The 26,829-nt window shown below is 41.1% G+C and overlaps 2 protein-coding genes across 8 annotated transcripts; one reads left to right on the forward strand and one right to left on the reverse strand.

The window, feature by feature from the left end:
- The first annotated feature begins 4,554 nt into the window (after positions 1 to 4,554).
- Positions 4,555 to 6,748, forward strand: LOC120106666. Its single transcript, XM_039119692.1, has 2 exons — positions 4,555 to 5,162; positions 6,323 to 6,748. Exons 1-2 carry the CDS (start codon positions 4,694 to 4,696, stop codon positions 6,367 to 6,369), a joined length of 516 nt encoding a protein of 171 aa, XP_038975620.1. The 5' UTR covers positions 4,555 to 4,693; the 3' UTR covers positions 6,370 to 6,748.
- A 7,414-nt stretch (positions 6,749 to 14,162) lies between these two features.
- On the reverse strand, positions 14,163 to 17,650 carry LOC103712626 (F-box/LRR-repeat protein At3g48880-like). Of its 7 annotated transcripts, XR_604963.4 has the most exons (4): positions 17,223 to 17,650; positions 16,060 to 16,632; positions 15,893 to 15,963; positions 14,163 to 14,361 (listed from the first exon to the last, which is right to left on the reverse strand). XR_604963.4 is itself a non-coding variant. In XM_008799195.4 (3 exons), exons 1-2 carry the CDS (start codon positions 17,594 to 17,596, stop codon positions 16,104 to 16,106), a joined length of 903 nt encoding a protein of 300 aa, XP_008797417.1. In that variant the 5' UTR covers positions 17,597 to 17,650; the 3' UTR covers positions 14,163 to 14,354; positions 16,060 to 16,103. The 7 variants fall into 7 exon arrangements, 4 of the variants coding, with proteins under 4 accessions (XP_008797417.1, XP_008797416.1, XP_026662546.1 ...); XR_604962.4 differs by having other exon boundaries at positions 14,163 to 14,354; positions 15,893 to 16,632; XR_604961.4 differs by having other exon boundaries at positions 15,893 to 16,632.
- Between the last annotated feature and the right edge of the window lie 9,179 nt (positions 17,651 to 26,829).

The following is a 26,829-nucleotide window of genomic DNA, read 5'->3' on the forward strand; positions in this document are numbered from 1 at the left end:
GCTAGGGTTTGTTTGGTTTCTCACACGTCCCCTACATGCATACGTTTCTCGACTGCATTTTTTTTAGTCAATGGAGGTGAACCTTTAGGGACCAAAATTTAGTCACCAAAAATTTTACCTCCAGCCCGCGCGAAATACTGGACTTGTGCCAACTTGGTTTTGATTTTCCGCGATCAAATATGCATTTAGTTGGTGTAGGACAATCATTCAGTAACTAACAAGGATGCGTGCAAATTTATTTCTAAGCGGATTTTCGATCCTGCCCGTAGGATGTCCAAGAATATTATATATTTCTAAGTGGATTTCCGTTCCCACGTCTGCATGCTGCGTATCCTATCGATCCGTATATTTATTTGACAAGGAGTCAAGCACCGAGCTCGAGCTTTTAAAATTATATTATAATATTAAAAATAAAAAAGAATTTAAGTATGAAGAAAAGTTGTGGATTGAATTACTAGTGATTCCAAAGAAGTCTATTTATAAACTCTATTCGGAAATTGAAGAGACGCAATAGCTTCGAAGATATATAATGTTTCGACACCCTTTTTTTTTGGGGGGGGGGGAGCAGCATTCTCTTTCGAAGAGTACAAATTCATCTAAAAAAGGCGCCTAACAAAAAATATTTTAAAAATATTTAAAATAACTAAAATTTAAAAAATAAAATAATATTTTTTAATTAAAACTCCAACAAATTATGCCTAAATTTAGGTCAGTTTGTTATTGTTTCTCATCCCTATATCCTTGCTAAGTACAAGCATGCCGGCTCTCTGACACCAAGAGGATTAAGTTGCCTACTAGGACTTTGACCGCCCAGCTCCTTTTCTTTTTCTTTTTTTTTGCTAAAAAAAGAGGAAAGGGGGAGGAAGGGACGAGCCCACCCCCGCATAGCAGCCCCCACCTTGCCAGGAGAATGTTCGATGCAAGCAGAAATGACCATGTGTTGGACACCCCGACCGGTTTTACTCATACTCTCCCTACCTATAGGCCTGGCTCGGATACCCCTCTGGGCTCCGGCACGAATTCTTTGTGTGAGTACATCACACTTGGCACCACCGAGGCTACCAGCGGACTAGTAGCCCTTCCAAACCCCGTGTCCGAGCAAGAAGCATCCGGTCTCTATAATTTAATCGTCGCCCGTGGGTTTCGAACTCGGAACTACTTGGTTGTAAGTAAGGCTCCGTTCCATTGAGCTACCACCTCAGTGGCACCACCTAGCTCCTTCATCGATGGCTAAAGATCCCAAGTTTGACCATACTCTCTTTCTATATTTCTCTCTCTTATTTCAATTAGGGTTAGGGTTGATATAAGTTCGAGCTTAAATTCCGAACAAAACTTGAATAAGAGATTAGCTCACTCATGTACTCCTTTACACCCCCTATCCATATCATCTCTAATATTTATATTTACATCATTCATTTTTAACACGAGATGTTAATGTTAGTGAAGCGGAAGGAAAGGACAAGGATTATCTATATTAAAAGGGTAAATGAAAAAAATAAAAGTAAAATAAAAGGGATTCTCTTACAACTACTAAGTAGCATGTATTACATATTTTTCCCCAAAAAAATTAAAGGAATAAATCCTAAATAGTTGTCCTACTTATTTTCCAAGCTCTATGATTGGCAAAAATAGATAGACATTTTTACACCATATAAAGTACTGCAAATTATTAAAACAGGATACATATATGCAGTGGATGTTCATAACAAAAACCTTCCTAAGAATAAGATTTCAATTCGTTTTGCACTGTAACATTACATGTGAGGACTAAAATTCTCGAGCACTTCATGTTTTTAGAAAAACATAATTTATACACAACAGAGCTGCATTAAGTGGGGTTAAAGCAGCGTCATCTTGGTGCATGAATGGGTCCAATATGCCATCAAACTAGTCTGTATAATAGACGGTCTCTTGGTTAATAGAGAATTAATCTGTTGTCCACATCTAATTTATTCATCTGTCGATTAAGATTATTCTAAAAAATAATATTCTTTCAACATTAATATTTCATATCATGAAGCTCCTGTCTATCATCACAATGGTCATGCTTATATCCAATCATTTTTAATTTATATAGAAAAGCCCGAGTGCCTACAGAGACAGACAGAGAGAGAGAGAGAGAGATGGTTCTGCCACTCTGGTTTCCTCGACGGGATTGCTTTCCAACTCTTCTCCATTCAATGCCAAACGAGCCAAAACAGAAGGCTCCCTCGTAAGTTCACGGATGCTGCCAATTAATTAGAAACAATGGGACCCATGGATACCTTCTAGTGACCAAAACACCCTTTATATTTATTATATATAAGAGAATTGATATGGCAAAGTGGCATGCATCATCAGTTTTTTGACGCCTGAAGTAGAGCAATATTAGAAGCTGTGTTGTTCTGTAAGCAGGAGGTGATACGGCCAAGTAGGATTTTTTAGGTCTTCCTTTGAGTGACAAAAAAAAAAAAAAATCCCCAAATAGATGTGGATGCCCCTCTTGGAGAAGATACACTCAAAATTGGCCTTTGTGAAAAGGAATGTTTCTCTCCTTGGGAGGTAGACTCACATTGATAAACTCTTTTCACACTGCTCTGCCTTCCTATTACATATCGGTTTAAATTGCCAAAATGGTTTCTGAATAGAATTGATAAAATCATGCATGCTTTTCTTTGGAAAGTAAAGGATATGGTTAGTGGATTTCAGTGCTTGCTTGATAGAAATGTTGTCTGTAGATCTAAAAAACAAGAAAGGTTGAGGATTAAAAATATTGAGCAAATGAATCTTGCACTCCTCGCCAAATAGGCTTGAAAATTCACTTTGGGATCTGAGTCTCCACGGTGGAAATAGATCAAAAGAGCTTACTATATTAGAAAGAAATCTGGAATGAGAGTCGAAAAAATCGCAAAAAGTTTTGGAAGGATATAAGTAAACATCCGTAAGCTTCTTACAAAAAGTTATTTTAGTTTTTTGAAAAAGTTAAAATAGCTTTTCAAAAATTTAATCAAACGTTTTTAATTTATGTAAAAATACTTTTAGAAAGTCAGAAAGTACTTTTTCGCCCTTCAAAAATCTTTTTCAAATGAAGTCTTATTCTTTCTATGTGCATTAAAAATACAACCCTAACCCGAAAAGAAAAGACCTCCATAACTGCCACAGGATGAGGCATCGTGTGTGTCGAGATTGAAATAAAAAGCCCACTTAAATATCATCGCTACGGATATTATGTTACTTCCATGGGGCTCACCGGATTGTTACCAGAGTCTAATGGCGGAGGATGTTTTAGTACGTGGCTAGAAACAATCGAGTGTAGAGGTGGCTTGGGGAAACCTCCTTCCCTTATTCACCCAACACCAAATGCACCGGCTCTCATGATACGCCAAAATGACGCCCCTCTATGAATTTGTGAGGTCTATGGTGAAACCTAGAAAGAGACAAGAAAGAGCGTAGAATTGGATGTGTTATTGGTCTGGGTGTGTGAAGTAATTTCATGTCCCACTTTGGCTTTTGGCTCCAGTCGAAAAATGTGAAATTAAATGCTCTCTTGAATTAAAATATTATTCCCGCATGGAATTACATGCTAGTCGGATATGTGGTGGATAGAAGGAAGGATTATTTGGACGTGTGGCAGATGAAGAGCCTCTATTTCAGTCTACAGTAGAATAAAATAAAAAATATAGAATTGGACTTTTTTTTATAAATATTTTTTTATAAATATCTTTTTAAAAATTTAAATTTATGTGAATACCTTCTTAAAATTTATATTTATTTCTATATTTTTACAAAATATTGTTTTTACACAAATATTCCTAATATAACGGTTCTTCTAATACGATTAATAAAAATATATTTATTTTAATAAAAAATAAAATAAAATTTTAAAATTAGTATTTTATCTTCTATCTCAATCATTTTATATAGGTTTTTTTTTTTTACACATCCACCTATTAAGGATATTTCAGTTATTTTATTTTGAATCTGCTAATATGCGGTGTCAGATGGCGTGAGACTCACATGGGCAAAAATAAAAATTAAAAAAAATAAAATAAAAATATTAATTTTGTGATGATATTTATGTAAAATTTAATATTTAGAAAGATATTCGTAAAAAAAATATTGACGTGGGCAGATTTACCTTCCATGGGCCCCGCCAAATGGTTACTGGTTTACATGACGAGGGAGGGTGAAAACCGGGCGCAGAGGTGACTTCCTGAAACCTCCTTGTCCTGTTCACCCCGTGCGACACCAAACGCACCGATCTCCTAGATGCCAAAATGATGAGTTTGTGGGGCCCACGGTGGCATAAAGAAAGAGTGTAGATTTTTTCTTTTTTTTTTTTTTGCGGGCGTGTGAAGTATTTTGTGATCCCGATTCCGCTACCGCTTCCGGTTTCACGTTTCAGAAAAAGGTGGGATTAAACGCTCCCTTGAATTAAGTACTGTTTCCTTGTGGAATTAAATACTGTTTGGATATATCGTTGATGGAGAGAGAGTATATGGACATACGGCCGATGAAGAGTTCTGCTAATAAAGAGCATCTCTTTATATATAAATATATATATAGACTCAAGCTGCCTGCAAGTGAAGTCGGTCCCACCGGCCAAACCATCTGCCTTCTTTTCTGCCCTCAAATCCGCTTCCAATCCTTCTCTCTCAAAAACCCCTTCCTAAACCCTTCTCTTCGGCTCCTCGTCCTCCTCGTGGAATCATCCATGGCAAAGATCTCGCCTTTCTCTATCCTTCTGATGTTTCTACTCTTGATAGGTCTTATGGGCGTGGCGGAGCTCGCGGCGACCGGGGGCGGATCGATCCACGAGCTCCTCCGGGAGCACGGCCTTCCGGCCGGCCTCCTTCCGAAGGCGGTCGAGTCGTTCGACCTGGACCGGGACTCCGGTCTCCTTGAGGTCCGGCTCGAGCGGCCCTGCTATGCGGTTTACGACGGGCTGGCCTACTTCGACCGGGTGGTCCGGGGGAACCTCAGCCACGGCGCGCTCCGGGGAGTGGAGGGCTTCTCCCAGGAGGAGCTCTTCCTCTGGCTCCCCGTCAAGGGGATTCTCGTCTCCGATCCGTCGTCCGGCATCATCCTCATCGACATCGTCCTCGCCCACAAACAGTTGTCCCTCTCGCTCTTCGAGGAGCCGCCGGACTGCCAGCCGGCGGTGCGGCAGGTCATCGGGGAAGGTGAGGGGCCAAAAAAGATGCGATTTTGATGGTTCTTCCGTTTCAAATCTGTCTCATTTGCGTTTCGACTGTGTTTATTGCTTTGTCTTTCTGACTCCCCGGGTAGATTGCATTTACTTTGGGCTCTGTATGATTTTAATGTCTTTAATTAGGATTTCTGGCTCATTTTACATTTAAATTACTATTGGATCTGTGTGTTTTATTGTTTCAATTTTTGTCCTTCTACCATTGGAGGGATCTTTTGTTGTCTTCAAACATTAGTAGATCTACTACCACCATGATCTGTTGTATGTAGTGTTAGCTCTGTTTGTTTCTTGTCGATTTAACATCAACACTACAGCCTTCATGCTTTCTTCCTTTTTGCCCCTAAGAGAGGTTTCTGCCCTCTTAAATTCGTGTTTATTGGTATAAATAATTCTATTGAATCTAAATTTGAAGTTTGATTAAATTTTCTTTAGATTCTATGTTGTTTCTCTACGATTTCTATCAACAGTCTGATTACTTTTCCTTAATGTTGGCTCATTTTTTTTCAACAGTTTTTTCCAGTTTAATTTTTCGAATAACAAAAATCTATTTATTTCAACTTAGGAGCTTTTCTTTTAACAAATTACACTCTAATGTTTTGGAGAAGAATTATAGTTTTTCAGTCTTTGCCCAGTTGAAACTGGGGTACAATTCTGTCTGTAGACGATGACTTGTTTTTTTCTCTTAGGCATTATTCTCCGTCTTTTATGTGCAATAACACTACTACCCTGCAATTCTCTGTTCAAACTAATTTGGCTTTTGTTGAATTTGACTAACCATTTTTTCTTTCTTTTTTCCTTTATTCTAGTGCTCTCCACTTGAAATTGGCTACGCCATGGAAGTTCCTTTCACATATATTTTCTTTCCTCCAAGTAAATTACAACATAGATTCTTCTGCTTTGGTTCCCAGTTGAGTTTTATTTGGGCATGCTCTTAGAGACCTTTTTATCTTGGTTGCTTCACCTTTACCCTTTATTTCTTTTCAGCTGAAATAGTGATCTAGTCTTTTTCTCTGGATCAATGTCTTCTGTTTCACCCTTTTTTTTATTGTAGCTATGTACTACATTAGCAAGCTGTTCCGCGCTTGCTGTCTCTCTGTTTTAACTAACTCGAGATGATCTGTGTCTATTTTGCAGGGCTTTTTGGCAGAAAGGTCGGATTGCAAGGTCGGAGAGAGATATAGAAGAGAAGCACCTGAGTTTTCTTTCTTGCCTCTACCCTACTTCTCCCTATAACTGAAGTTAATGGAGTGATGTGAAAATGGGAATGGTGGAATGGAATGTCTGATAGACTGCGTCTCTCCTTCACCTCCATAGTCCATAGTCGTCATATGTGGCATGCTACATGTGTGTCATGGTGTCTAATATGCTTTGGGACTATATTAGACCAATGAAGTTTTGAGATGAATGGTGTGGTGTGTTAAGCTTAGTTCCTTGTATATATACACCTCTACATTTACATTTGTCATGGTTTTGTGATGGCTGGTGATGGGATAATTTGAGTCGGTTTTGGATGGTCTCTTAGTGCGCTGACATTCATTTATGATGCATTTGTTATTGTTTATTGAATTTTGTCATGTCGGTGAGGAGGCATTAGAACCATCCGCCATGTATTTGAGGGTATAGGTCTCTTACTTCTTCCATGGGCAGTAACAAGGGATTAGTTCATATCAATTACAATTGGACATAATTTTTTAATTTTTTCATACTATGTATGTTCTTATTATCTCCAGTCATAAGTACTAGTAGATGTGACTAAACAATGATATCATTTTGTTCAATGCCTTATAAACTTATCAGCATAGCATCTTCAAGGCAATTTTGATATGCAGGTCTGATCATCTGAGCTATTATATGTAATTTGTTACTTCTAGACGGTGAAGTGTCATACATTGTTTCTTAATATTTTAATTGTGCAATTTTTGATCAGATGGGGCTTTTGCAATTATATAATTTTTTATATGTAAATAGTTTAGAAATGGTAGATCATATTGATATCTATTATGTAATTTAAAAAAGATGTATTTATATAAGAGTTACACTATTGTAGTCTGAATATACGCGCACGTTCTTCATTTCTTCTCTTAGGAGCAAACATTTTTTGAAACAATATCTTTTCAGGTAAAGAATCTTCTTTTTTTTCATGACTAAGGTAACATATCTGTTGGCCTTACCAAACTCTTTCCTTTTTAATAGTACTCTCTTATAAGATGATCAATTAATACTTTCTTATGAAATAATCACCTGAAAACTGAAAGAAAAAGCTTTCTTCTGAAGAAAATTCCAACTCTCTAACTTGTTCTTGAAATCGGCAGCCCCCCTCTTTTTATTTCTCATCTCTAGTCCTTGTTAGATCTTCCTCAACGATTCCAACATAGCTATTCTGTATTTTTCTCTTGCTTTTAAGAACCCAAGCATATCCTTGAAAGAGCTGATCAAGAAAGGATAAAGTTCATCTATCAATTAAAAACATACTTACAAACTAAACTAAATATGTATTTATATTTTATTTTATTCTTTTATATTAGCATATTGAAATGGCTATTTCTTGTAAGACTTTTCCCATTGTAAAAGAGAAAATGTTTAAAGTTTTTTAAGTTGCCGCTATCAGCTAACAGTGCCACAATTCACATTATGCGGCAAGCATGGCTTTCTTTTTCTTTTTGTTTGTTGTTTATTTTGTATGTATGTGTATAATGACATGAGACAAACTACTATTACCTTAGAACTGCAGATGATGATGATGCATGTTGAATTTTCATTTGAATTTCTTCCTATGTGATGTGAGTGGCTGCGACCAATTGCAGGAAAAAGGAAAAAGTAGATCTGAAATTTCCACATTAACATTACGTCTTTGGAGTAAAATAATTACTTGCTGCACCCAGCCACATTTGATTTGATAAGGCTGTGCAGACCGATTTCATTTCTGCAGAGTTGTGCCTACAAGGGAAGCAAAGTAGACCTCACACATTAAACCTTTTTGAGACAGGCCACATTGAACTTTTTTTGATGTCTTTGATATCTGATACTACTTCTACTGTCATGCATACATGATGCTCAAGTGGTGCATATGCACATTTCACATAGTACAATGCATGATGCAGCTAATGTCGCATAATCCAATGAGCATGTACGCAATTAAGCACCAGCCTTCAAACCGGTCGAATTGACCGGTCCGAATTCCACCCGAACTGGTTCAGCATTGAACCAGGGCCCCAGGCCCATGCCAACCCTTAAACAAGACGTTGGACGGTTATCGATCAAGTTTCGGTTCAAGATGCCCGGGGATTCCGTATGCGACCACAACCCCCTCGGTGGCGTACACCTCTGGCTCGGCGATCGCCGCCGTTCCAGTGCTCCCGCCGACGATGATCCTAATCTCCCCGTCGTTGGCTACCGTCCGCACGTCCTGCCCCACGCACATAGCAGACCAGTCCGTGCACGCGGACCAACTTCAACTGCCACGTGGCGCTTTCGCTCGTACCAACAGCGCGGGCGACACGACGTGATCGAGGCCCCGTGCGAACACCGTAACGTGGTCCTGCACCAGCGACGTGCGGGGCACCGTGTCGGAACCGCGCGAACCCCACGGGGAAGGGCAGGTATCCAAGGGCAGGTAACGTCCCTCGCCCGTCGCCTTCCTATGTTGGATGGATTCATTGTTGCGTATATTTTCCTTGCGGCATTTTTTTTTTTTTCTTTTTTTGGGGGGGGGGGGGGGGGAATACAATCAACAAAATTAAAAAAAAAATTAGAACGACACAGTGGTGAATGAACAATAGTATGTCGAGTCCAGAGAATCTATTCAAAATTATTGGCAGCATAAGAGGCGATCCAGTCAGCAGTCATGTTTGTTTCTTGGTATACATGCACGATATGAAAGACATCACACTTCCTCTTCTAACATCTGTCTCGCATAGGAGATTTTCTCTTATGCTACCTTAAGCTCTGCCCAACAACGCATAGGAGATTCCTAGGGATATGAATACACATTCGGACAATTACATCTCATATCGTCGCCAAAGCAACGGGAGATCTTAGTATTCTCAACCTTTGGAGCATTATAATTAGGTAGAAATATAGTTTGCAAGTAAGTTGGCGTGCTTACATGCTCACACGACGGTGTTCACCAATTTGGTGAGCCATATGTTATCTATAAAGGATCGATTGCAGTGGATGCTTGTCTCTGGAGATAGTGCGACGTTATTGAACATGGATATGGTGAGAAATAAGCTAAAAATGAACTGATTGATTACTATTTCAGTTGGCTAGGACGTGACTAAAGTACATCAACTTTTCCTTCCAGAGGTGGTATTGATGCACTCGAGACGGAAGGACGCGCAGTGTTGAGGTACTGGTCTCTGTCTTAGAGCCAAAGTTCAAAGTATCTACAGGTCACTTCTAATAGATAAAGTCAACATTGAAAATGATTACACTTGGATTTGGCATTTGGATGCCCATCGTATAGAGATAGGAGTCGGGGAAAGTTGCCATGTAATGCCGTGCTTATAGTAGGGGGGGGCTTAGGCCAAGCCTGTCGTAGCCGAAGCATAAGTGCCATGGATGCCATCAACCTGCTACTGTATGGCACTTGTCTTGTTTGAGCCATGAATTAGCCTCATTGGGTAACTACAACTCTTAGTTAGCCAGAGTGTTAAGATGATAAGTTGAGATGTTGTATGCAGTCATTTATTGCCTATATTTTACAGCTACTATGGGATGCAAGGAACAGTCAACTATTTCCAGGTGAAGTGGTGAGCCCAGCTAGTATCATTACGAAAGTTCAACATTTGGTTGACGAACATGACAGTTTCCTTGAGCTACAACAAATAAATGCATTATACCATCATCCTCTTCCATTATTTGTTGGTCTTTCCCTCAACTGGATTAAATTGAATTCTAATAGCTCTTATAAGGTAGGTGGTGTGTTGGTATTGGTTTCGGTCATCCAAGATAGCAATGGACCTGTAATGGTTGATGAGGCTGTACCCATATTCTCGGAGAATTCGGTGCCTTAAATGAGTTGTAGGGGGCATGGGAAGGATTGAAGTACATAGAACGAAAGAGGCTAATATATGGGTAGAAGGTGACCACTCGGCAACAGCTATTTTATACCTTAATCAAAGGCCTGATCATGACCATCCATGTATCTTAGGCTCTGTTTGGGGGAGCTTTTGGAGGGCCAGAAAGCACTTTCTGGCCCTCCAAAAGTATTTTTAGATGAAAAACTGTGTTTGGTAAATTTTTCAAAAAGCTGTTTCAGCTTTTGCGGGAAGCTGAAAACAGCTTTTGGGAGGAAGCTCCAATTTGGAGCTTTTGGGAGGAAGCTGTTTCAGCTTTTTCGGAAAGCTGTGTTTTTGACAAAAATACCCATATTAAAATAACATAATTACATAGTTTGTCCCTTTATAAACCTAAAAATCTGTTGGAGCCAAAAACCCTAGCCGTCAGACTCCCTTCCGTATGAAAAGGTATTTTTCTTTTCAATTTTTGTATGCATCTCTTAAACCATATTTTAGAAGAAAAAAAATTTAATCATTTTCCATACCTTCCAAAATCAATCTATTGTTTTTTTTTATCATCAACCTCGCGGCCCACGCTGAGGTCCTCCTCGACCGTGGACCACGAAGAAGAGCCCCTGGACCGCGGAAAATTATTTTATGGAAAATTATTTTATACTAATAATTATAATATTTTATACCTTTATTTTTGTATTATACTATAAATATAATATCATATTATATTATATCATAATACATTAATATATTATGTTAAATAATTTATTATTATGTTATATTATGGAAAATTAATTTATACTAATAATTATAATATTTTATACCTTTATTTTTGTATTATACTATAAATATAATATCATATTATATTATATCATAATACATTAATATGTTATGTTAAATAATTTAATATTATGTTATATTATGGAAAATTAATTTATACTAATAATTATAATATTTTATACCTTTATTATTGTATTATACTATAAATATTATATTATATTACATTACATTATAATACATTAATATGTTATTTTAAATAATTGAATATTATGTTATATTATGGAAAATTAATTTATAATAATAATTATAATATTTTATACTTTTATTATTGTATTATACTATAAATATTGTATTATATTACATTACAGTATAATACATTAATATGTTATTTTAAATAATTTAATATTATGTTATATTATGAGAAATTAATTTATACTAATAATTATAATATTTTATACTTTTATTATTGTATTGTACTATAAATATAATATATATTACATTATATCATAATACATTAATATGTTATGTTAAATAATTTAATATTATGTTATATTACCAAATATTAATTTACTCTAATAATTATATTACTATTATGCTATATTAACATAATATTATTTTATATTACAATAATATTATACTATATCGTATATTTATGTATTAATTTATGTTATGTTTTATTATGTTCTGTTGTATAATACTATGCAATGTCCTTTATGGTAATTTTGTCATATAAAAATACTTTCTCAGTTTGTTTACCAAACACAAAACAAAGTACCACAGCACTTTACGAATGTAGTTACCAAACAGTAAACAGCTCTACTTCAGACAGCTTACTTCCAACAGCTCTACTTCCAACAGCTCTACTGCCAACAGCTCTCCCAAACAGGGCCTTAGCCATAGCTGCTTGTAGAAAAGAGTTTCCAGATTCTTAAACAGTGCACTTAAAGTGAGAGGCAAATCATGTAACTGGTTACTTGGCTAATATTGCTACTGATTTAGAGTAGATGTGAGTTTGGTCCAACGAATATCCTACCTATGCCATAGTTGATGTTCACAGCATTGCTTATACTATACTTTCATCCAAAAAAAAAAATCTCTGTGCCCAGTGCCTGCACCACACGGCCAAAAGTACCAAGCATCAATGGCCATCTTTGGGTCGCAGATCGCATAGGGACATGATTTCAACCCTTGAATTGGTGGAACACATTGCTAGCACCATGTATCATGATGGTGACTGTGGAGGAAAGCATCATGGTGGGAGATCGGGATGCTTAATGTTGATGGAGCAATGGTCTATCTCAGTGTTCTTGATATTCTAATATATGAGAATGTAGTATGGAGATGTAAGACCTAGTTTATTGGCTATTTGAGTATCTTAATAGAAGGACATAATAACTAGATTATTACTTTATTTCTCTCATCCTAGTTGAATTCTGATTTAAACATATCTATATAAGTTAGAGAGTTGTTTGCCCCATCGTCGGACGATAAAAAGTAGGAGAGAAAGGTGAAGAGCCTGCCTAGGGTTTTTCACTGCATAAAGACTGTTTTTGATGAGAAGTTACCTATAGGCATGGTGGGATTAGAAGGTATGCACTTATTTTTTTTCCTCTCTAGATTAGTAAATGTTGTATGGTGTTTTAGTTTCTAATATGTCGATCCAATAATTTTACATGTGTACTCAAAGCAAGATAATACTAGGAAGATTAAAATCGAATTTTATTCAAAATGTTTTAATAGATGAAACTTAATTTCACCACTCGATCTCTTCATGATTGATGAAACTCTGAAACAATTTAGAGCTTTTATTGTTCTCAGAGCTCATAGGATATTGGAAATCATCGAAAAGGTGACTATTGATATCTAAAAATGTTAAACTGATCACGCTACTTTTAAATTTTTTGCTCCTATTTCAGATCTTAATGGAGGCCACATGTCTCCATATCAATAATTCCAGGGGACCAATGCGAAGGTGCTTCAATAAATAAACTCCAATGGACAATAAAGAACTGTAAGAGTGATATTATTAACAATGGAGCCTACATGGTGAACCAAGTTTACTGGTGCTTTTGGAAGCAGGGCTACCTCCTGTTCACCGGTCCTCCCCCTTTTCTCGCCATGACTCCTCTCCCTCCTCTCAACTACTGCATATCCACCCATATTTTTCAGATCTGGGAAGTCGATCGCTTGCACTTGCCGTAATGGTTCAATGTGCTTCTCCTGTAAGGGGGTGGGTTTGGCTGGGTCTTGACCCAGCTTGAATCCGATACCCAATTACTTTCAGCTCTACGACTCGATTTACACGTAGGGTGCATTTGAATGTTGTACAGAATTATGATTTTTCCCATAGTTTCTTAAAGTTAAGCTCAGGTTACAAAGTTCAAACACTATGAATTGTAATTCGAAACCTCCAAGCCCAGTGAAAACATTATTAAGCCTGAAATTGATGTGCCAAACTGAAGGTAACGAGTCTCTTATAGCCAACTCCTGGCTAAATAACCTGAATCCCAGAAATCATTGAAACGACTATTTCTTAATTTTTATAATGTCATAGATGTTGGTATAAAGCTTTCTTATATTCAAGCATCAAAACCTGATCGATGTGAGAGGAGCTACTAGAAAAGGAGACCCAACTGTGCAATAAATTCAGTCCAGATTTTGGATATGCACCATACAAATCTAGATCTGCTGCTTGCAAACCAGAGGTGTGACAAATGGGATAATCCTCAGTTCACAAATCCAAACATGGGAGCTCTGTATTACTGAATTTATCCATCTAACGTAGCTGTCTAAAAATCCTTTGATGGACTGACAGAATCAATTTTGTTCTTAGGGGGAAACAAAGAATAAATTAAGAGATGAGATATCTAGTGCATTTGGGCTTCCTGAATTGGCCAATCATTACTTTGAAGTTTAATTTCCCAGCTCCCTGTGACTGCACCCAAACAGGTTCTTAAAGTCTCAACACAATTCAAACTCATCAGCGCAAAACTTGGACATAGAATATGAAATTATTGAACGTGGGCCAATATTTCAGCTATACAGCACCTGATGCTTTTATTGCTGTGCCAGCTTCCAATTCATGCTCCATTGCTTGATACCCAGTAGGGTATGGATCAATCTGACAAATATTAAGAAAATGAAGGAGGGGGTGGGGGGGGGGGGGGGGGGGGGGGTGGATGTGGAGGAGAAAAAGACACTGCTCTTATTTTTGAGAAGAAACATTCATGTATAAAAGACTCTAGTGCAAATATTTATATGCTCAGGTTTTTCATTGATCAGCAGTTTCCATCAACGCTTCGTTTGCAAGGTAATGATAGTTTGGTGAAGAATCATCAGTAGGTCCCTGTGCCTTTAAAGCAAATTCAGCTCGACTGTTTCCTGATTCATAATAGTTCAGATTATTGTGCCATGATTCATTCTGGCTACAGATAACTCAGCAGCAAAAAAAAATCTCTCAATGGTAAAACTATTAAGGCAAGGGAAAAAACATTCATATATAAAGAGACTGGCGCAAATATTAATATGCTAGGGTTTGTCATTAATCAGCAGTAACATTCATGTATAAAGAGTCTCCACATATAAGCAAAGGGAAAGGAACAGTGAATATGATATCAGAACAGGAAGAGTAGGTAGATGCAAGCTCTCAGTGAAAACCTTCAGTTATGTCAAACTCCTAAAGAGAAGGGGAATTCATAATCAATTCTACAAAGATCTCAGGCTTCCAATTAACAAAGTGATTGGGCATCCACCCAAGCCACCTTCATAGATATCAGTAACATAGTGAATTCTAAAACCATTTCAAGAACCATTGCTTCTCACTGATAGAATACCTTCCTAATTGTTGTGGCCAGGAAAGACCAATCAAAAATCTCATTCTTAATGAGAAGAGGGACCTTGGACACAATCAAAGTTCTGGATAGCACAACTTGACAAACAAATTTCCATGGAGGAACTCTGCTTGTTGGGATTATTCACAAAACAAACAATGTTATTTAGCAATCATGTAAATAATTATATATCTGAAACATTTATCTATTTATTCCTCAGATCACCAATGCATCAAGCTAACCCACAACAACTCATGCAATACTGTCGCTTCCATAACCTGCCAATGTCGAAGAAAAGAAATGGGTAATTACCCACCATCAAAACAATATGTACATTCACAATGATTAACTTTATCTGATGAGCAGCCACAACTCAATTTCATAAATAAGCATAAGAGCCTTCCACCATAGAGGGTTGAGCCCTTAATGTTGAACTTCTCATTGTAGAGTTCCTTCACCTCATTTAAACTATTTGTGTTACGACGAATTCATTGTCCCGACCATTCTCCCTTGCAGTTCTACCTCTTCGTTTTGGTTCTACAACCCAGAAAGACTACTCATCTACTTCTGATCCTAGAATTTGAATCTATAAACTGCTTTGAATTTGAATTACCATTACATCTCTTATCAAACAAATTTACTCAAATCATTTCTTGCATGTCTTTTCAGTTTAGACATTCTTTTCTAACTGCTGAAAGAATTAGAAGGGTTAAAAAACACGAGCAGCAAATGATATAAGCCAATCCAACAACATTGTACAGAACTACCTCCCACAAAATAATTTGAATCCAAAGCACAGGACCAGGCCCCACCAAGAACTAATATCGAGTGATATATCTTTGAAGTGTTTCCCTTATTCCTAATTACAATCTTCACGTCCTATTGGTTCACCTCCTCAGCAGAGGGGCATTTCTCATAGAAACAACAAGCAAAAGTCCATAAAAATATTGCAAGATTTATTAAAAAAACGAACAATCTAATGATTTGCAAATTGAGAAGCAATAACAATCAGGTTAAGCATACAAGCAGCAAAGTGTCTAGAAAGTACAAGGATATTGATTGAACTATAATCCAAAACTTACAAATTTTACTGGAGAAAAACCTTCCAACCACCCCTAAAGTTTTGCTCCTCAAAGAAGCTAGAGGTTAAATCCTGAGTATTGCTAAAAATAAAAAAGGAAAACCTTCCAAGCAAAATATATACATCAAAACACAACAAAATGTGCCAGGCAATTTCATCAATTCGTACCTGCAATCTACAAAGAATCAATTTGCAACTTGCTTAAACACGTCTCAAGAAAGCTCTGCCAACCACTCCATGACCTTCGAATCCAGCATGCACTCACAAGACCTCTGAAGTAGCCAGTCATCCTCCTCATTATTTGAACAGGCCATAAACTCACCCAACTCAAATCTTGAGTCCCACAGGAAAACCTTCAGGCGTGAAGCCTTCTCCAGGACCAAATCTGTGATACCAGAATTCTCATACCCAGAAATGTCAAGGTGCTCCAAATCCTTCAACTCATCTAGAAAAGTAATTATGGCCTGCCTTGAGATGGCAGAATTCGTTATCTCAAGTTTCCGGAGGTCTGGGAGAGATTTGCAGATGATGGATGCTTTCTCTTCATCCACATTCTCAGCAAACACGTTCAGCTCAGTGAAGTATTTACAGCACTTGTTGACATGTTGAAGCACTTCGCGGTTGATGACACTCTCGTCCACTGCCATGCCCTTGAGAAACTCAAGTTTGCTGACAGCCTCACAGAATCTATGCTCCATTACATGCGGATTTGGGAGGCTGAAATAAGTCAACTCTGGACACCTGAAAATTCCAAAAAACACATACAGAATATATGTTGAATTCCAAACATCTATGCTTCCCAAACAAGATATACCAACATTTCCCATATTCCATAATAAGTGAAAAAAATGGCAGGTTCCGAAAAAACCTACACAGAAACCAAACAAATTGGCATTTTGTTTTTACAATGTAAAGAAAGAAAACATATTCTTATTCAATCTCACCTTTAGGCAAAATTCCCGGGATCTCATGGTTACAAAGAATGGTCCAATGGAAGAGAAGAGAAACAAAGGCCTAGATGCTATCCGGAGATAAGACCATAAAATCCAAGTCTAGTTTTAATCCTCATAAAAATATTCCACAACCCCTAAAGACAGATTAAGTCATTCAACAACAATAAAATTCAAAGCAAGATAAAATGATGGCTTTCCAAATCTCATCACAGGAAGAAAACAAAACCCTAGGAAAATCCCAAAAATTACCACGAAGAACCATAAAAGCGATTTTTTCCCAAGAACACCAGCGGCAAAACGGCAAGCCCAAACAAAATTGGGCAAAAATCGAAGAGAATGCAGAAACCCTAACTGCAAATTACACGATAAATGGATCACCTTTCGGAGACGTCGAGGAGATCGATATCGTCAGCGAAGTCAGGGAAATAGATGGAGTCGAGGTGCTCGTGGGCGCGGGTGATGGAGAAATCGAGGAGGTCGGCGAAGTCGAGGATCTCGTTGCGGCGGAAGAAGAGGCGGAGGCAGATGGACTCCCAGTCGCGGAAGTCGAGGTTCCGCCAGCAGAGGGGGTCAAGTGAGGCGACGCGCCAAGATGAACAGACGAAGGGGACGCCGGCGATGAGGTCCGCCACCCCCATCCTCTCGAAGATCGCCACCAGAAGGTCACGGTTCAGGTCCTCCCACCTTCCGCCGATGCCAGCGGCGGAGGCGGTGCTGCTCTCTCCGGCGGCTCCGCCGTAAGCGGCTGCCATGCATCCTAGGGTGTTCGGGATTGTGAAAGAAAAGGTCGGTTTCGCTGGCCGTCAGTGTTACATAACGGTGGGTGAACAAAAAGAGTTCGGGTTGTATCTTTCAAGCAAAAGAATGATTGATCCTTGTTCGAAACGTAGACCGTAGGATTGTGTTATACACAGATCGCAAAGCATTTGAACTCCCTATTTCTCCCTCTGCACAACGGTGGATCCGCTCGAAGGAAGGTGAATTCTTATTTCGCTCGAAATATACAACCTGGTTCCGAACCCAAATCTACGGATGACAATTGGTCGGGTGAGGTCAGATTAAACATGGTCTAAATAACAGCCCGATATAGCAGTCGTTATATACCCCATACGATTGTTTTTGTCAATAAAATACTTTTTTTCAATTTCATTTTTTTAAAAAAGATTTTTCAATCTAAAAATAAATTTGTAATTTATTGAACAATGACTAGATGATCGTTCGTCATCTAAATCTGCCGATCACTCTTTTCCATTATCGCACCGTGATAATGTTTTTAATAAGAAATATTTCAAATCATGCCAAATGAGGTAAATATCAACTGCTATTAGCCAGTTAATCAAAGGAGAGTCATCACAATTCTTATATTTAAAATTCACATATTTTAATAGAGAGTAATAGAAGATCATATCTAGGGTTAAGGTGCATAGATCTTTTATATATATATATATATATATATATATATATATATACTTGAATCAAACCCTAACTAACCTATCGCTCACTAAATTATTATTAGTTTAGAAAGTTGGTTTGGATTTTAAGAACTTGCCTAACTTGCTCCCTCGTGCGAACAAAGAATGTGGATTCCTTCGCACCCATCAAGCATCAAATCATCTATACTTTACTTTGAGACCTGTGTAAGTGAGTAAATGATGAAATTTAGAGTGTGAAGAAAAGTGTAACTTTCCCATCCAAACTCATCCATTACAAGTAAGTTCAAAGAAAATGGTTAGCTTAGATCAAATACGTAACCCCTAATCAATGGTAAGGAAATAACAACCATTATAGTAGCTTAAAAGGCCTCAAATACATTATATTGCATTATATTCAATATGGTGATAGATATTGCAGTATTACAATATATATACAATATGATAATAGTCTACGAATAATAAAATAATATTTTATTATAATCATAAAATATGTTTTGTAAACTATTTTATAATATATTATATTTTACTAGATTACAATTGCTATAATTTACAATATTGTAATATATCCAAACATACGAAGAGAATGACTGCAATTATTGCTTGGCATAGCACTATAGTTTTCCAAACAAATATATATATATATATATATATATATATATATATATATATATATATATATATATATATATATATATATATATATATATGATCTATACCTGTTTATCCCGGTTCGAATTAATATTTCTTGTGAAATTAAGTAGGTTTTAAAGCAGTAGTTATGGTCTCAAGATGCTCACCTATACAAAGGTGATCCTATCATATAGCAACGTGTGGCAAACTGAGGTTTGGGAAGGTGCATAAAAGAGTTTGCAATTTAGTTGAGCACTAATGGAAGATTGAGTTGCTGACTATTATTTGGGTTTGTTTGTGTCACGCCCCGGACCCGAATCCGTGACACGGCCGTGCTATTGTCGACTATCGCCCACAGTAGCACGCAGCCTCACACAGGGGTAACAGGTAGCCAAAAGGATTCAAACTTATATAAATTAAAAGTTTTGCAGTACAACCTTCAAGTTTGAAACCAAAAATACAGAACTTCTATGCTATTCAAATGTACAAAAAGTATATAAGCTTCTCCAAAAATACGAAGCTCTGTAACAAAATAAAAACATATCTGATGGCGATCACTGGTGAGGATCTGAAAGAAAACGAAGCATAAACAGATGTGAGCTACACGGCTCAGTAAGTAATCCTGCATAATCCTATCGGATCAACCAGTATGCTAAACATGTAAATCAGGGTTTGAGAAGCTGACATGCATGTTTATCTAATAATCCTCATGGCATAACATGGAAGCAATTTAAACAAAGCAGTAGTGCAAATCACAAAAATTTTCATAATATATGCATATGAAATCGTGCCCCCGGCATGCCGTGGTCCTTTTTCTCTCGGATGCTACTGCGAAGTCAGACTCGACCACTGGCGGGGCCAGCTCAGTTACTATTCAGCCACTGGCGGGGCAGCGCAGTTACTATTCAGCCACTGGCGGGGCAGCGCAGTTACTATTCAGCCACTAGCGGGGCAGGCCCAATTCCAATTCAGCCACTGGCGGGGCAGGCTCAGTTACTATTCAGCCACTGGCGGGGCAGCTCAGTTACTATTCAGCCACTGGCGGGGCAAGCTCAGTTACTATTCAGCCACTGGCGGCTCGGCCATTCTCAGTAGCATCTTTGAGCCCATTATAGTGCCTCTGGGCTAGCTAAGACTTTATAAACTTACATGCATGATTAAAATATCAGTATCATCATATCGCATACATAGCCATAGCTTCTGGGTTCATGCAAGTTACTTAAGCATTGTAACATATCAAGCATGAAACATATATACTTAAAAGAAATGCTGAGGAAACATTAATAACATGACATGATCCAAAACAGGATTAGAACAGGTTACTTACAGCAATTCGTTATCCAAAGTCTTGGTGGCAAATCGTTGATTCCTAAAACCACATTATAGGAATCATATTATTCTCTATTTATTATAGAATTTGGTTCATCTTATCATGGACTTGCTTGGGTCCCAACCAAGGATCTTGGCCCATTTTAATTTAGCCAATTTGAAGCCTTTGGTGTTCATTTAAAGACATTTGGGTACATATGGTTAATTGGGCTTTTTAATGACAGGGTTGGGCCTGATTTAAACTAAGTCCAGCCTCTTTCAGCCAATTAGGCCCCCTCTGCCAATTTAATTAGCTTGGACTGGGCCTGATTTACAATTAATTGGGCCTGCTGGGATTACTATTGCATAAATGGGGGTTCAGCCTCAGCCCAATTGGGTTTAATTTAACCCATTTAACTCGATTGGGCTTGAATCAATCCTTCATCGGACTCACCCAAATCGAATTAAAGGATTTAGGCCTAACGGGTTTCGGATCCGGACTCGGATCCGACCCGCTGGGCAGACCCGTTAAGGGCCCTTTCCAGGTGGTTCCAGAGGCTTCCGCCTCTTTTCGTGCGGCCCTCTCTCTTCTTCGGCTTCTCCATCTCCCATCCGCCCGGCCCCCTCCTCCTTCCGCCTTCACCGAACCCTCCCCGGCCTCCTCCTCTCCCGGTGCCTTTCTCCTTTTTCCCTCGCCGCCTTCCGGTTCTTCCCCTCCTCTCGCAGGCGGCCGGGGAGGCGAGGCTCCCGATCCACCAGCCCGGAGAGGTGCAACTCTTTCGGGGCGGCGGCGGTGGGAGGCCGGCTCTTCCCTCTTCTCCGAAGTGGTGCCGGAGGAGAGGAGAAGAGCTGGGAGGTGGGTTCGAGGCCGATCTCCTCCGGGAGGACTTCACCGGCTCCGACCACGGCGAGGTAAGGCCGTGGTCCGAGGTAAGTACCCCCCCCCTTTTTTTTGTCTTTCTTCTTCTTCTGTTTCCTTCTTCCCCCTTTTTCCTTTTTCTTGTGGGAGTCTCGCCACCACCTCTCGCCGGCGGAGAGGCGGGGGCGGAGGCTGGCGGCCTTGGGGGCCGCATTGGTCGCCGGCGTGGCCAGAACCGGCGGCCCCCCTGGCTGCCCCTCTGCCCTAGGGCGGCAGCGGCCAGGGACTGTCACCCCGTAGGCCGAGTCCGGTTGGGCTCGGCCCGGGTGGCAGCCGGGCCTGGGCTTGGGTTTCCTTGGTCCGGCCCGCGGCCCGTGGGTCCAGCCCGCGGCCCGTGGGTTTGGCCTAGGGTTTCGTTGTTTTCTTCTTCTTGCCCGATCTTCCTCCTTGTGCCGGTGTGCTCCCCTCTGTTCCATGAATGGAACAGAGAGGAGAACACCCCCACCGAGGGGTTTCCTCCCCTCTTCTCTCGCTTTAGTCTACTGGCAGTGTGCTTACCTTGACTTGGCTGGGTGGAGTCGGGCAGTGACCCTTTCTCGGCAAGTTCCCTCCTTCTTCCCTTGGGGCTGCGGGGCACCTTCCACCTCCAGCTCCAGGATCTAGCTCTCTGGTACCGAATATCAGAGGGTTAGAAGCTTAAGAGGGTATATCCAAGATTAGGGTTAGCAGGGCTTAGGTCTATAAAAACTAAGCTTGTGATTTGACCCCAAGGAGAGGTGGCATCCTCTCCTTGCTCAGGGCTTCGGGAGCCACCAGCTACCCCCCCCTCTTCAGGCCAGCTTGAGGCCCAGCTGCCGAGGAGGAGGGAGGTGGCGGGCTCCGGTTGTGCATGCCTGTAGGGGTCTCTCCGTTGGCCATCTGTGATCCTGTCTTTTCAGCCCTCAGGCGGGAGATTATGGCCATCTTGGGCCAGCTAACCCATCCCTGGCCCAATACTATTCAACTGGGCCCTACAGTATTGGGCCCGGTCTGTATTGGGCCCGGACATTACATCCTTCCCCCCTTAAATAAATTTCGTCCCCGAAATTAAGCATACCTTGGTTCTCGAAGAGCTGAGGGTAACACTGTCGCATCTCTTCTTCCAACTCCCAGGTGGCTTCCCTTTCAGTGTGATTGGTCCACTGGACCTTAACGTAGGGAATGGTGCGCCTTCGAAGGATCTGCTCTTTTCTGTCGACGATGCGCAGGGGAGCCTCCTCATAGGTTAAATCTCTATTTAATTGCAGGGGCTCATGTGGCACCACATGGCTGGGATCCGGGATGTACCTCCGCAGTAGTGAGACATGGAAGACGTCGTGTACGCCCGATAGCTCCGGGGGTAGGGCCAATTTGTAGGCAACCTTGCCTATCCTGGCAAGAATCTCGAATGGGCCGATGTAGCGGGGACTTAGCTTGCCGTGTCTTCCGAATCGGGTGATACCCTTCGATGGAGAAATTTTTAGAAAGACAAAGTTCCCCTCCAAAAATTCCAAGGCCCTTCTTCCTCTATCAGCCCATCTTTTCTGTCTGTCTTGGGCAGCCTGAAGCCTTTGCTTAATTAGTAGTACCTTGTCTCTGGTGTGCTGGACCAGTTCGGGGCCTAGCATTTTCCGCTCCCCGACATCATCCCAGTGTAAGGGGGACCGGCATTTTCTCCCATAGAGGGCTTCGTAGGGGGCCATCTGGATACTGGAATGGTAACTATTGTTATAAGCAAATTCCACCAGTGGTATATGACTATCCCAATTTCCACATAGGTCCACAGTGCAAGCCCTCAACATGTCTTCCAGAGTTTGGATTGTCCGCTCTGACTGGCCGTCAGTCTGGGGGTGGTATGCTGTACTGAGCCTCAGTCCGGTACCCATGGCCTTTTGAAAGCTTCCCCAGAATCTGGACACGAATCGGGGGTCACGATCAGAAATATACTCACTGGTACTCCGTGCAGGCGTACAATCTCGTCGATGTATAATTGGGCCAGCTTGTCTAAAGGAGTACCAATTCTGAATGGTAGAAAGTGGGCCGATTTTGTGAGACGGTCAACTATCACCCATACCGCATCATTCTTCCTTACTGTTCTAGGAAGTCCTGTAACAAAATCCATCGTGATGTGCTCCCACTTCCATTCAGGAATTTCTATTGGTTCCAGCAACCCTGCCGGCCTCTGGTGCTCTGCTTTTACCAGCTGACAGGTCAAACATCGGGCCACAAACTCAGCTATTTCTCTCTTCATCCCCTTCCACCAGTAATGTTCCCGAAGGTCCCGGTACATCTTAGTACTGCCTGGGTGAATAGAGAAACGGGATTGGTGGGCCTCTTCCATGATTTCCCTTCTTAGGTCAACATTTGCCGGTACACACAGTCGATGGCCAAACCTTAGAGTGCCATCTGGGTGCATTTGGAGCTCGGGTCGCAACCCTTTCTCCACTTCATCCTTGAGCTGGCAGATGTGCTCATCAGACTGCTGGGCGACCTTTATCCTGTCGATCAAGGTTGGTTGTATGCTCAAAGCGGCCAGCAAACTTTTTGTAGTTCGGGTAACCACCTCAACCTGCAGTTTATTGAGATCCCCCTGAATCTGTGGTTGAGTGGTGAGTAACGCTGCGGAGCCCACTACTGATTTCCTGCTTAGGGCATCAGCCACCACGTTGGCCTTCCCTGGGTGGTACTTAATGCTCAGGTCATAATCCTTCAGGAGTTCTAACCACCTTCTTTGCCTCATATTCAATTCCTTCTGGGTGAATATATACTTTAGGCTCTTGTGGTCGGTGTACACTTCACAGTGTTCGCCATACAAATAATGTCTCCAAAGTTTCAAGGCGAACACTACTGCGGCCAACTCCAGGTCATGTGTCGGGTAGTTCTGTTCATAGGGTTTCAGCTGTCTCGAGGCATAGGCTACCACCTTGCCATCTTGCATCAGCACACAGCCTAGCCCGTTCTTGGAAGCATCACTGTAAATGGTAAATTCTCCAGTTAAGGACGGCAATGTTAAAATTGGGGCAGAAACTAACCTTTGTTTAAGCTCCTGGAAGCTCCTCTCACACTTGCCGTCCCAGATAAACTTGGCCCGTTTCTTAGTCAACTGGGTCAAGGGGGTAGCTATTTTGGAGAACCCTTCCACAAATCGCCGGTAATACCCGGCTAATCCCAAAAAGCTTCTTATTTCCTTGGCGTTGGTAGGACGAGGCCAATCTACCACCGCTTCTATCTTCTTGGGGTCCACTGACACTCCTTCCTTGGAGATTATATGGCCGAGAAACGCCACACTGTCCAGCCAGAACTCACATTTGTTCAGCTTGGCGTACAGCCTCTTCTCTCGAAGGATTCGTAGCACCATCCTCAAATGGTCTTCATGTTCCTTCCGGCTCTTTGAGTATATCAAAATGTCATCGATGAAAACTATCACGAACTGATCCAAATATTGTTTAAAGACTCTGTTCATCAAGTCCATAAATGCAGCCGGGGCATTGGTCAGTCCAAAAGGCATAACCAGAAATTCATAATGCCCATACCTGGTTCGAAATGCAGTTTTTGGCACATCCTCAGATTTGATCTTCAGCTGATGGTAACCCGACCTCAAATCTATCTTGGAGAAGACTTGGGCGCCTTGCAGCTGATCAAACAGGTCATCGATCCGGGGTAGGGGATATTTGTTCTTTATGGTTATCTTGTTCAATTCCCGGTAATCGATGCATAGCCGCATACTCCCGTCTTTCTTTTTCACAAACAGGACAGGAGCTCCCCATGGCGACGCACTAGGCTGGATGAACTTTTTATCCAGGAGTTCTTGTAGTTGTACCTTCAATTCCCTTAACTCAGCAGGGGCCATCCGATAAGGAGCCTTGGAGACTGGCCCCTCTCCTGGTGCGAGGTCGATAGTGAATTCGATCTCTCGGTCTGGGGGTAATCCTGGTAATTCCTCCGGGAAGACATCCGGATATTCTCTAACTACTGGAATATCTTTCAGTTTGGTCTCTTTCTGGGTATCCACTACACAGGCCAAATAGGCCATACACCCTTTTCTCAAAGCCTTTCCAGCTTTCAAGGCAGAAATAAAGTGTAGTGTAGGAGCATCTTGAAGGGGTATATCGCCCTGAAAGAAAAATTCTTGCTCCCCAGGTATCCGAAATACCACCCTCTTGTGGTAACAATCAATGTGGGCGTGATACTGTGACATCCAGTCCATGCCCAAGATAATATCAAAGTCTTGCATGTCAAGCTGTAAAAGATTTGTCTCTAATTCTTTTTCCCCTATCTGAATTATGCAATCTTTATATTTAGTGTCAACAATTGCGGTTTTCTGAAGGGGTGTAGCAACATGCCATGGTTCCACTAATTTCTCAGATGTGCTATGTAATTGTCTGGAAAAGCTAACTGACACGAAAGAATGCGTAGAACCAGTATCAAATAGAATGAGGGCAGGAACCAAGTTGACCAGAAGTGTACCTGTCACCACTTGATCGCTAGCACTGGCATCCTGTCGAGTCAGTGCGAAAACTCGAGGGTTACCCCTCGATCTCTGGTCCTCTGGTGCAGTATGTCTGGGCTCGTCCTTCTTTCGGCTAGGGCAGTTGCGAGCGATGTGTCCTGTCTGCCCGCAAGAATAACAAGCTCCGGTCTTCTTCATGCAGGTACCCTTGTGGTTTCCGCCACAAGTGGGGCAGCCTCTGCTCTGTCTCTTCTTGGGCACAGACCCCTTGCTGCCTCCAGACCCACTACTCGGTGCTCCCGATGACCGGGTCCTCTTCAGGTCCTCCCTCTCTCTCCCGGACCGTGTCAGGTCAGCCTCAACCTTCAAGGCTCGGTCCAGTACATCTTTGTAGCTTGAGAATAGATGGGAGGATATTCGGGACCGAATCCCGTACCTCAATCCCTGCTCAAACCGGTTCACCTTACTTCTCTCATCCTCCATGAACTGGGGGCAAAATCGTCCCAGTTCGTTAAATTTATTGGCGTACTCCAGAATGGACATCTGGTCAGTCTGGGTCAGCGTCAAAAACTCATTCTGCTTCGCCAGGTGAACTGAGTCCGGAAAGTATTGATTGTAAAACATCCTCTTAAAGTCCCTCCAGGTGAGTCCGTCAACGGCATAAGCCGTCTCCATGGCCGTCCACCAGTATTCGGCGTTTCCTGTCAGCATAGAGGTCGCCAGTCGGACTGTCACCTCATCAGGAAAGTGGAGGGCTCGGAACATCTTTTCCATCTCCCGGATCCATGTTTCTGCCGCCATAGGGTCAGACCCACCCTCAAAGGTCGGGGGGTTCAGTCGGCGGAACCTCTCATAGCAGGAGTCTGCTGATGGCATAGCGGCCAGCTGCATCATCTGCTACTGTTGCAGCACTTGTGCCATGAGCTGATACACTCCGGCTAGGCCTGCCTGACCCGCTGCAGACCGTGGAGTATCCGGGGAAGCTGACCGCTCGCTGGGCTCCGGGGAGGGTGGTCTCCGATCGTCGTCCATATCTTCCTAATGATCGCCTAGCAGTCAAAAATTTTTTACAGTGAGATTATGTTAAACTAGCATATTATAACATTTTCTATGACAGTGACATTCCTAACTACCCCTTTCCTTAGGCATGGTTATCTTATTGTTTAACCTAAGGCTCTGATACCACTAGATGTCACGCCCCGGACCCGGATCCGTGACACGGCCGTGCTATTGCCGACTATCGCCCACAGTAGCACGCAGCCTCACACAGGGGTAACAGGTAGCCAA

This window comes from Phoenix dactylifera, unplaced genomic scaffold, assembly GCF_009389715.1.
Source record: "Phoenix dactylifera cultivar Barhee BC4 unplaced genomic scaffold, palm_55x_up_171113_PBpolish2nd_filt_p 000599F, whole genome shotgun sequence".
Taxonomy (NCBI): Eukaryota; Viridiplantae; Streptophyta; class Magnoliopsida; order Arecales; family Arecaceae; genus Phoenix; species Phoenix dactylifera.

Bases quoted from the DNA above. Each gene is read 5' to 3' on its own strand.
- LOC120106666 (XM_039119692.1), top strand. From the start codon at position 4,694: ATGGCAAAGATCTCGCCTTTCTCTATCCTTCTGATGTTTCTACTCTTG. The intron at 5,163-6,322 runs GTGAGGGGCCAA...TCTATTTTGCAG, and splicing joins GCGGCAGGTCATCGGGGAAG to GGCTTTTTGGCAGAAAGGTC.
- LOC103712626 (XM_008799195.4), bottom strand. From the start codon at position 17,596: ATGGCAGCCGCTTACGGCGGAGCCGCCGGAGAGAGCAGCACCGCCTCC. The intron at 16,633-17,222 runs GTGATCCATTTA...TGGAATTTTCAG, and splicing joins CTCCTCGACGTCTCCGAAAG to GTGTCCAGAGTTGACTTATT.